The following is an 11,027-nucleotide window of genomic DNA, read 5'->3' as shown; positions in this document are numbered from 1 at the left end:
CCGGTGGAGTGTGGTTGTAGGAGTTAATCCTTATTCTTCTGAAATAGGAGACAAGATAGTTGATATTGGGGTCCTCCGATGCTAAAGGGAAAAAGATCCCATTGCAGTAGCTGTATATGAGGGGTGAGATTCAGGTGGAGAAGTACAGGGTTTGAGGGAGGATGGGTGAAACCATTGGGGAAGGCCCTCAAGCAGAGCAGCTTTTGGAGTGGCAAGAATTTCCTTGAAGGGACCACTTCTCACAAGGGGAGAACTGTAGCCGGGTCAGCTTTGGTAGGTTGAGGGCATGTAGCAGCATGAGCATGGGGAACTAGGGTGAAAGTAGATAGGAGAGTTTCTCATTCAGAAGAAGAAGCTGGGGTGGAAGAAACTGGAGGGGAAGAAGCTGGAGAGGAGGGAAGGACAAGGAGTAGGAGAAGAAAGAGCCGAAGGGGTAGTTGGACGTTAAGGATGAAGTGTTGGAGGTTCATCAGCGGGGTCTGAGTTAGTGGAGGTTTCCTCAGGTTTAGAACTCATGGCTAGAAGGACATGAGATGGAGAAGAGGAAGATGAAAGAGAATGTTTAGCAGAGAGGTAGTAGAAAGCTTGGACGTGTGATAACTCCTTCCATCTACCTGTCCGCTGGCAGTAATTGGAAAGGTTCTGTGAAATGTCGGGATCTAAAGAGCCATCAGGTTGCCAATTTGACTTATTATGTATGTGGTTTCCAGGCTCTTTCTTAGTACAGACACGAGTGATTCTGGGTGCCTTAAAGAATGGCATTAAGTGAAAGGGTTTTACATTTTCTAGCAGACATCCCAGTGGAGTGGATGTGCTTTTGTCTTTTGTGGGTTTATTTCCCATGGGTGAAACAAAAATGTCAAAGATCGCTCTTGGAGCTTGTCAGCCTGAGAACGAGGTCAAGGGCAAGACTCGACAGGACTCAGCAGTCTGAAAAGCGGTAATCAGTAACCACCAGGGGCTTAAAGCTGAAAGTTGAATGTACCGCTCAGCGAGGGCACTTCTGGACTTCACCCATGGGAAATGTACCAGAGGTAATTGTCAGCAAGAGGAATCCTCCGTGCCCTTAAAGACTGAGACTGGGGGCTCCCCTGCTTCAAAGAGCACCAGAAGGGTACTGGAAGATGAACAGTCTTCGGGTTCAAGGAAATGTTTCCCCTGACCAGGAGAAGGGGTACCTGACTGAATTGTAGCCGCTGATGGATGGTGATCTCAGCAAATGAGTAGATGATGAGTGGGCTGTCATTTGGGATCAGGATCCCCAAGTGTCTCGGCCGGCCACCAGCAAGTGACAGGAGGATTATAGAGAGAGCATGTGTCAGTTTCACAGCACCAAATATTTTTCTTTGGCTACAGAGGCAGACAAGGAAACACAAGACACAGTTTAAAATTAAGCATAAAGGGGAGGAATCCACTTATGAGAAAATGAGACTCAAACATATAGAATGAGAATGAGAGTGTACCACACTTGATGGAATCTGTGGTTGCAGTGCAGCTGCCTCCGCAAGAGGAAGGCAGAAGAACCCACTAGCCCACCAGCAGCAGGCCACCAGTAGCACTCAGCTCGCATCTCCTGTCCCGTCACAATTCCAGACATACATGGCCGCAGACTAGCATGCAGGCAGGCTGTTGGCTCCTCTCTTTGGGCTCTACTGAGCTCTGCCTAGTCTGAGCGCCTTCTCTGCTCACTTTTGATGGAGGCAGAAGCAAAGTGTCCAATCCCTGCTGCAGAGCCCTGGACAGGACACCCAGAGAAACTAGTTCCTAAGTGGGAGCCAGGCAAGAGCGGTGTGGGAGGGAACTGTCCTGAGGGAGAAACAGAGTAGCAGTGGGCACGTGGCACGCATGGGGGAGGAGGACCAGGGCTGCATTAGGAGCCAGGCACAGATTCGGAAATGAGCACAGTGGAGCATGGAGGAGGGGGAGAGGGGGTGAATACCTGGAGGAGACCTGGGTCTGCAGCCAGGACCCTGAGGCCCAGGCGGGGGACGCTTAAGGCACTGAGGTTAAAGGCAAGGTGGAGGAAGAGAGGTACTTTGCATTCCTTCTCTCTGCCTCCAAACGGGTTAGCTCCCATGGCGCTGGAGCCCTAGGCTCTGGGAGCTCAGCTTAAAAGTGGCCAACTCTGGTGACTCACAGTTCCTAACCCTGGTGGTTATGCACTGCCCCACTGCCACTCTCCAGCCCATCCCAAGGGCACCAGGGAAGCTAGAAGCAAGCAGTACAGCAGCAGGTGCCCAGCCAGGTTTGTCCTCAGGCTTCTTGGGAGGGGGTGGTTAGGGACCAGCGCCTAGTGCTGAGGCTTCCAACCAGGAGAAGTTGGTCATTTGTCCCCTTAGCTAACAGGCTCTTCCTTTCTCCCCCTCCTCAGCCATGGACCCAGGACCCAGCACCAGCGCCCAGGATTCCAGGACACAGAAGGCTGAAGGGCAGCCCAACAGCCCAGCTAAAGGAGAAGGAGACAATGGCCATGAAGCCGCCAAGGATGCTGGTCCAATGGAGAAAAATGCTGCACAAGAGATGCCTAAGAGCAGATCTTCCTCCCCCGCCCAAAATAACATCGTGGGCCGCAGAATTTCCCACTTCTGGAAGGAAGATAACGGGAACGTCACTCATTGGAAGGCTACTGTCCTGGAGCAGATTGCTGTAATGCCGTCTCTCTATCTGGTAAAATATGACAACATCGACTGTGTGTATGGATTAGAACTTCACAACGACAAGAGAATAATATTCCTTGAAGTTCTTTCTGAAAGGGTGGAAACATCCAAAGGCCCTGATCCCATGCTTGCAGATGACATCATTGGAAAAGAGGTAGCACACCTCTTTGAGGGAGAGTGTGGCCTTAAGACTCACTGGAGGGGGCTGGTCCTGGGTCAAGCACCAGTCTTAACAACCTGTTTCTATATTACCTATGAGAAAGATCCAATCCTGTTTATGTACCAGCTTCTGGATGATTATAAAGAAGGAAACCTCCGTATCATTCCACGCTTGGATGAGGCTCCTCCACAAGAAGTAGATCTGGGAATTGCAGGTGGTCTAATAGGCAAACGTATAGAATACAAAAAAGAAGATGGGACTTCTAGAATTGGGAAGGTGATTCACCAAGTTGAATCAAAACCATCTGTATATTTTATCAAATTTGAGGATGATTTCCACATCTATGTCTATGATATGGTGAAAAATATCTGATTGATTGGTAATGTCATGTCACAACTGTTGAAATAAAGTTATAATTTCTAGATATGCAAAGGAATATGAGTGTGTTGGCAGCTCACAGTGAGCTTAACGGTTGGTTGTGCTGAGAAAGACACATTTCTGTGGGTAAGGCGTGCTGTCTGAGCACTTTGCCTTGTGGAAATGGCTGGGTGTGTTTTGGTGGGTGGAGCAGGAAAGGATGGAACAGCTGTCAATTCAGCCCGTGAGAGAAGTGAGCTCGTATCAAAGTCAGTCATCTAAAAATGGAATGGGCTTAGCTGGTCAGGTCTTGGGGGGAGGAGGAGAAGGGACTGGAGATGGGCTGTGGAGGAGCAGGCAGGAGGAGGTGACTGCCTAGGGACAGGTGGAGGGTAGCCAGAATGAGAGAGAGGCCAGAATGAGGGGGAGGGACAGAGTGAAGGAAGAAACATGGATTGGGAAGGGAGGAAGGGAGGGGAAACAGAGTGAAGCCTTCTGGCCCCTTCTGGCCCTCACAAAACCAGACCTACTCTGTAGAAGAATACACAGAACAGCCTAAAAGTTGTACTCAATAAGGGTACTCAAGTCTGCTCCGCAGGGAGGTCCCTGATGACAGAGCCTCTGGGACTTGGGAGGCCAGGAGGACTCAAGTATAGGAGAGACAGACACTTAAAGGAGGTAGATGTAGGAGGAGCAATTCCAGAAAGAATGGCCTTCTGGGGCATCCACATTTTTCTGGCTGGCTGTCCATGGTGGCAATGGTTACCTGGCAAACAAAGGACAAGCATTGGAGGGTCACTGAAGGGCCTTTCCATGGAACTACTGGGACAGTGGAACCCAATTGCCTACCGGACTGGCCTGGTTTCAGAGATTCTGACACAATCTGAACCCTAAGCAAACCAGTAAGAGTTCCAGGCTAACTCTGGGCACAGGGTAAACACTTCCTTTGGGAAAATGGATCCTTGGTGAATCCTGGAATGGCAGCCGTGTCACACCGTCCTTCCTCTTGCTGGAAGTCCTTCCGTTCTTAGGGGGCAGGGGCATCTGATGATTGTGCCACATGTCTCCATGCTATAGAGAGAGAACTTGGCAGTCCATGCTCTGTCACAGCTGCCTGAAGCCACAGGTGGCTCCATTCAGTGTCCAGGCAAAGGGAAACTGCCCTTCTTTAGGCCTATCATTCCAGTTAGATTCCCTGCAAAGCCTGTAGCAACTGACACCTTCTGGGTCCCTACTAACCAAACTAGCTTCCCCTGCCTTCTTAAATTCAGAGGCAATCCTGATGGAGATGTCTTGTGTGGGCTGGGAATTGTGGCTTTGCCTAAGTAGTTCCTTAGGCTGTACACTGCCATGTGGAAGGGCTGTCATTTGTGGGAAGAGGAATAGCAATGGCAATAAAGGGCCTCACAACTGTGGAGTCCTGGACATGGGTGCATGTCCTCCTCTTCTGCTCTCTCTTGCCATTCCCAGTACCCATCCTTCCGAAGTCCCTCTGAGAGCAGCACTGTGTGTGTTTGGCCTCCTCCTTCAGCTGTTGCCTCAGAAGAGAAGAGTGTTTCTGCTTCCTGCTGCTGAGGTCTTCCCAAGGCCACTCATGGAGACATTGAAAGAAGGTGTCAAATCTCTTTGATGCACCCCACCTAGCAAGCAGTGACTCTGTAGGCTGATGGCCTCAAGAATGGCACAGGACAAGCACCCCTCACCAGCAGCTTTACTTTTCCTTCCTACATCATACGGTTTTTCTCAGCCAAAACCAGCAGGGCCTCCAGGGACCATTTCTGCTAACTCCCATGTTTTCTTTGATGTTTCTCTTTCTGTTGTGTTCTGCATGCAATTAGTCTTTTGGTCAGTTCCTATAACATAAAACACCTTGGCATAGGACCCATGTCCCAACAAGGATACCAGCATCGTAGTGTGAGCAAGTGTTCGTATCATTTTAATCTTGGAAAGGTTTCACTAGGCCATGCCTCCAGTTGCCCCTGCCTTATTGGGCCTAAACAGGCCTGGCCATGAGGTCTCGTGGGACTGCCTGAGCTTAGCTCAAGTTTTGGCAACCTGTCTTTGGACTGTAAACTCCCCGTGGGAGTGAGTCCTCAAGTCCTGATGTAGGACTGAAGGTTGTCTAGCTATTTGCTAGTTTGTTAGAATATTATTGCTCCTTTCTCTTCATGTCACTTTTCCCCTTCCTAAGAGTCCTACTGCTTACCTCAACCCTATATAAGTCTCTCCTTTATGCAATAAACCGAGTTCCTGCTCCTGACCAGGCACCCTGTAGTATCTGATTGTCCTTGCAGTGGGCAAGGACTGAGGAACAGGCAGACAGCACGCTCAAGGTCACATTTCCCGGCTCCTCTCCTCTGGGGGGAGGAATTGCAGAGGAACGACCTCTCACTGCCTCACGTGTGTAAAAAAAAAAAAAAAAAAAAAACAACAACCAAAAAAAAAAGGAAAGAAAGAAAGAAAGAAAATCAGTGCCGTGGTAGGAGCTGCATTTTTAGTTTTAGGACTAGTACCAGAGATACTGGTCTGATTACACGTGCTTGATCCCTTTGATTCTCTGTTCATTTGTTTTACCTTAGTCCCATAAGCAATTTGGGTGGGCTCTGTCCATCACTGTTACAGACACAGACGTGAGCAGAGGCAGCAGATGAACAGATCTTATCCTCATGAAGCTTTCTTTATACTGCAGCGATGTGCAGTGGTCATGTACTTCATAAGTCAGTATGAAGCATTTTCATTATGATAAGTGATAAGAGAAGGCACACCAAGGCCAGTTTGAAGAAAAGAAATTGCAGGGACAATGTACTTTTCAGAGAAACACAGTGCCCAGGAAGGGCCTCAGGTTGGTAATGGAAAGGTGAAGGTAGTGAGTCTGGCCATTTAGCAGCAGTCAAGGAGAATGTGCATTGCAGGTGGTGTGATGTCACTTGCTGAAGTTCAGTAGCCAGAGAAGATCTGTCATGTGTGAGGAGAAGCAGGTAGCCATCACTCTAGCAGCACCACGCCCAAGTCCAACCACTCCCCAACCCCTGTGACTTCCAACAGTTCTCTAACTCTCCATCAGCTCCAACCATGTTCCCCTGCTACCTGCTTCTCCTCACACATGACAGATCTTCTCTGGCTACTGAACTTCAGCAAGTGACATCACACCACCTGCAATGCACATTCTCCTTGACTGCTGCTAAATGGCCAGACTCACTACCTTCACCTTTCCATTACCAACCTGAGGCCCTTCCTGGGCACTGTGTTTCTCTGAAAAGTACATTGTCCCTGCAATTTCTTTTCTTCAAACTGGCCTTGGTGTGCCTTCTCTTATCACTTATCATAATGAAAATGCTTCATACTGACTTATGAAGTACATGACCACTGCACATCGCTGCAGTATAAAGAAAGCTTCATGAGGATAAGATCTGTTCATCTGCTGCCTCTGCTCACGTCTGTGTCTGTAACAGTGATGGACAGAGCCCACCCAAATTGCTTATGGGACTAAGGTAAAACAAATGAACAGAGAATCAAAGGGATCAAGCACGTGTAATCAGACCAGTATCTCTGGTACTAGTCCTAAAACTAAAAATGCAGCTCCTACCACGGCACTGATTTTCTTTCTTTCTTTCTTTCCTTTTTTTTTTGGTTGTTGTTTTTTTTTTTTTTTTTTTTTTTTTTTTACACACGTGAGGCAGTGAGAGGTCGTTCCTCTGCAATTCCTCCCCCAGAGGAGAGGAGCCGGGAAATGTGACCTTGAGCGTGCTGTCTGCCTGTTCCTCAGTCCTTGCCCACTGCAAGGACAATCAGATACTACAGGGTGCCTGGTCAGGAGCAGGAACTCGGTTTATTGCATAAAGGAGAGACTTATATAGGGTTGAGGTAAGCAGTAGGACTCTTAGGAAGGGGAAAAGTGACATGAAGAGAAAGGAGCAATAATATTCTAACAAACTAGCAAATAGCTAGACAACCTTCAGTCCTACATCAGGACTTGAGGACTCACTCCCACGGGGAGTTTACAGTCCAAAGACAGGTTGCCAAAACTTGAGCTAAGCTCAGGCAGTCCCACGAGACCTCATGGCCAGGCCTGTTTAGGCCCAATAAGGCAGGGCAACTGGAGGCATGGCCTAGTGAAACCTTTCCAAGATTAAAATGATACGAACACTTGCTCACACTACGATGCTGGTATCCTTGTTGGGACATGGGTCCTATGCCAAGGTGTTTTATGTTATAGGAACTGACCAAAAGACTAATTGCATGCAGAACACAACAGAAAGAGAAACATCAAAGAAAACATGGGAGTTAGCAGAAATGGTCCCTGGAGGCCCTGCTGGTTTTGGCTGAGAAAAACCGTATGATGTAGGAAGGAAAAGTAAAGCTGCTGGTGAGGGGGTGCTTGTCCTGTGCCATTCTTGAGGCCATCAGCCTACAGAGTCACTGCTTGCTAGGTGGGGTGCATCAAAGAGATTTGACACCTTCTTTCAATGTCTCCATGAGTGGCCTTGGGAAGACCTCAGCAGCAGGAAGCAGAAACACTCTTCTCTTCTGAGGCAACAGCTGAAGGAGGAGGCCAAACACACACAGTGCTGCTCTCAGAGGGACTTCGGAAGGATGGGTACTGGGAATGGCAAGAGAGAGCAGAAGAGGAGGACATGCACCCATGTCCAGGACTCCACAGTTGTGAGGCCCTTTATTGCCATTGCTATTCCTCTTCCCACAAATGACAGCCCTTCCACATGGCAGTGTACAGCCTAAGGAACTACTTAGGCAAAGCCACAATTCCCAGCCCACACAAGACATCTCCATCAGGATTGCCTCTGAATTTAAGAAGGCAGGGGAAGCTAGTTTGGTTAGTAGGGACCCAGAAGGTGTCAGTTGCTACAGGCTTTGCAGGGAATCTAACTGGAATGATAGGCCTAAAGAAGGGCAGTTTCCCTTTGCCTGGACACTGAATGGAGCCACCTGTGGCTTCAGGCAGCTGTGACAGAGCATGGACTGCCAAGTTCTCTCTCTATAGCATGGAGACATGTGGCACAATCATCAGATGCCCCTGCCCCCTAAGAACGGAAGGACTTCCAGCAAGAGGAAGGACGGTGTGACACGGCTGCCATTCCAGGATTCACCAAGGATCCATTTTCCCAAAGGGAAGTGTTTACCCTGTGCCCAGAGTTAGCCTGGAACTCTTACTGGTTTGCTTAGGGTTCAGATTGTGTCAGAATCTCTGAAACCAGGCCAGTCCGGTAGGCAATTGGGTTCCACTGTCCCAGTAGTTCCATGGAAAGGCCCTTCAGTGACCCTCCAATGCTTGTCCTTTGTTTGCCAGGTAACCATTGCCACCATGGACAGCCAGCCAGAAAAATGTGGATGCCCCAGAAGGCCATTCTTTCTGGAATTGCTCCTCCTACATCTACCTCCTTTAAGTGTCTGTCTCTCCTATACTTGAGTCCTCCTGGCCTCCCAAGTCCCAGAGGCTCTGTCATCAGGGACCTCCCTGCGGAGCAGACTTGAGTACCCTTATTGAGTACAACTTTTAGGCTGTTCTGTGTATTCTTCTACAGAGTAGGTCTGGTTTTGTGAGGGCCAGAAGGGGCCAGAAGGCTTCACTCTGTTTCCCCTCCCTTCCTCCCTTCCCAATCCATGTTTCTTCCTTCACTCTGTCCCTCCCCTCATTCTGGCCTCTCTCTCATTCTGGCTACCCTCCACCTGTCCCTAGGCAGTCACCTCCTCCTGCCTGCTCCTCCACAGCCCATCTCCAGTCCCTTCTCCTCCTCCCCCCAAGACCTGACCAGCTAAGCCCATTCCATTTTTAGATGACTGACTTTGATACGAGCTCACTTCTCTCACGGGCTGAATTGACAGCTGTTCCATCCTTTCCTGCTCCACCCACCAAAACACACCCAGCCATTTCCACAAGGCAAAGTGCTCAGACAGCACGCCTTACCCACAGAAATGTGTCTTTCTCAGCACAACCAACCGTTAAGCTCACTGTGAGCTGCCAACACACTCATATTCCTTTGCATATCTAGAAATTATAACTTTATTTCAACAGTTGTGACATGACATTACCAATCAATCAGATATTTTTCACCATATCATAGACATAGATGTGGAAATCATCCTCAAATTTGATAAAATATACAGATGGTTTTGATTCAACTTGGTGAATCACCTTCCCAATTCTAGAAGTCCCATCTTCTTTTTTGTATTCTATACGTTTGCCTATTAGACCACCTGCAATTCCCAGATCTACTTCTTGTGGAGGAGCCTCATCCAAGCGTGGAATGATACGGAGGTTTCCTTCTTTATAATCATCCAGAAGCTGGTACATAAACAGGATTGGATCTTTCTCATAGGTAATATAGAAACAGGTTGTTAAGACTGGTGCTTGACCCAGGACCAGCCCCCTCCAGTGAGTCTTAAGGCCACACTCTCCCTCAAAGAGGTGTGCTACCTCTTTTCCAATGATGTCATCTGCAAGCATGGGATCAGGGCCTTTGGATGTTTCCACCCTTTCAGAAAGAACTTCAAGGAATATTATTCTCTTGTCGTTGTGAAGTTCTAATCCATACACACAGTCGATGTTGTCATATTTTACCAGATAGAGAGACGGCATTACAGCAATCTGCTCCAGGACAGTAGCCTTCCAATGAGTGACGTTCCCGTTATCTTCCTTCCAGAAGTGGGAAATTCTGCGGCCCACGATGTTATTTTGGGCGGGGGAGGAAGATCTGCTCTTAGGCATCTCTTGTGCAGCATTTTTCTCCATTGGACCAGCATCCTTGGCGGCTTCATGGCCATTGTCTCCTTCTCCTTTAGCTGGGCTGTTGGGCTGCCCTTCAGCCTTCTGTGTCCTGGAATCCTGGGCGCTGGTGCTGGGTCCTGGGTCCATGGCTGAGGAGGGGGAGAAAGGAAGAGCCTGTTAGCTAAGGGGACAAATGACCAACTTCTCCTGGTTGGAAGCCTCAGCACTAGGCGCTGGTCCCTAACCACCCCCTCCCAAGAAGCCTGAGGACAAACCTGGCTGGGCACCTGCTGCTGTACTGCTTGCTTCTAGCTTCCCTGGTGCCCTTGGGATGGGCTGGAGAGTGGCAGTGGGGCAGTGCATAACCACCAGGGTTAGGAACTGTGAGTCACCAGAGTTGGCCACTTTTAAGCTGAGCTCCCAGAGCCTAGGGCTCCAGCGCCATGGGAGCTAACCCGTTTGGAGGCAGAGAGAAGGAATGCAAAGTACCTCTCTTCCTCCACCTTGCCTTTAACCTCAGTGCCTTAAGCGTCCCCGCCTGGGCCTCAGGGTCCTGGCTGCAGACCCAGGTCTCCTCCAGGTATTCACCCCCTCTCCCCCTCCTCCATGCTCCACTGTGCTCATTTCCGAATCTGTGCCTGGCTCCTAATGCAGCCCTGGTCCTCCTCCCCATGCGTGCCACGTGCCCACTGCTACTCTGTTTCTCCCTCAGGACAGTTCCCTCCCACACCGCTCTTGCCTGGCTCCCACTTAGGAACTAGTTTCTCTGGGTGTCCTGTCCAGGGCTCTGCAGCAGGGATTGGACACTTTGCTTCTGCCTCCATCAAAAGTGAGCAGAGAAGGCGCTCAGACTAGGCAGAGCTCAGTAGAGCCCAAAGAGAGGAGCCAACAGCCTGCCTGCATGCTAGTCTGCGGCCATGTATGTCTGGAATTGTGACGGGACAGGAGATGCGAGCTGAGTGCTACTGGTGGCCTGCTGCTGGTGGGCTAGTGGGTTCTTCTGCCTTCCTCTTGCGGAGGCAGCTGCACTGCAACCACAGATTCCATCAAGTGTGGTACACTCTCATTCTCATTCTATATGTTTGAGTCTCATTTTCTCATAAGTGGATTCCTCCCCTTTATGCTTAAT

The 11,027-nt window shown here is 49.4% G+C and overlaps 2 protein-coding genes across 2 annotated transcripts; one reads left to right on the top strand and one right to left on the bottom strand.

The window, feature by feature from the left end:
* Nucleotides 1–2,496: 2,496 nt before the first annotated feature.
* LOC127218088 (spindlin-2-like) lies at nucleotides 2,497–3,189 on the top strand. Its single transcript, XM_051179088.1, has one exon. The coding sequence runs from the start codon at nucleotides 2,497–2,499 to the stop codon at nucleotides 3,187–3,189; it is 693 nt and encodes a 230-aa protein (XP_051035045.1).
* A 6,040-nt stretch (nucleotides 3,190–9,229) lies between these two features.
* LOC127218087 (spindlin-2-like) lies at nucleotides 9,230–9,922 on the bottom strand. The gene has a single exon (XM_051179087.1). It carries the CDS (start codon nucleotides 9,920–9,922, stop codon nucleotides 9,230–9,232), a length of 693 nt encoding a protein of 230 aa, XP_051035044.1.
* Between the last annotated feature and the right edge of the window lie 1,105 nt (nucleotides 9,923–11,027).

This window comes from Phodopus roborovskii, unplaced genomic scaffold, assembly GCF_943737965.1.
Source record: "Phodopus roborovskii unplaced genomic scaffold, PHOROB, whole genome shotgun sequence".
Taxonomy (NCBI): Eukaryota; Metazoa; Chordata; class Mammalia; order Rodentia; family Cricetidae; genus Phodopus; species Phodopus roborovskii.
Note: the sequence above shows the minus strand (reverse complement) of the source record. Positions and strands in the feature narration are given on the sequence as shown.

Excerpts from the sequence above, each read along its gene's own strand:
- LOC127218088 (XM_051179088.1), top strand. The coding sequence starts at position 2,497 with ATGGAGAAAAATGCTGCACAAGAGATGCCTAAGAGCAGATCTTCCTCC.
- LOC127218087 (XM_051179087.1), bottom strand. The coding sequence starts at position 9,922 with ATGGAGAAAAATGCTGCACAAGAGATGCCTAAGAGCAGATCTTCCTCC.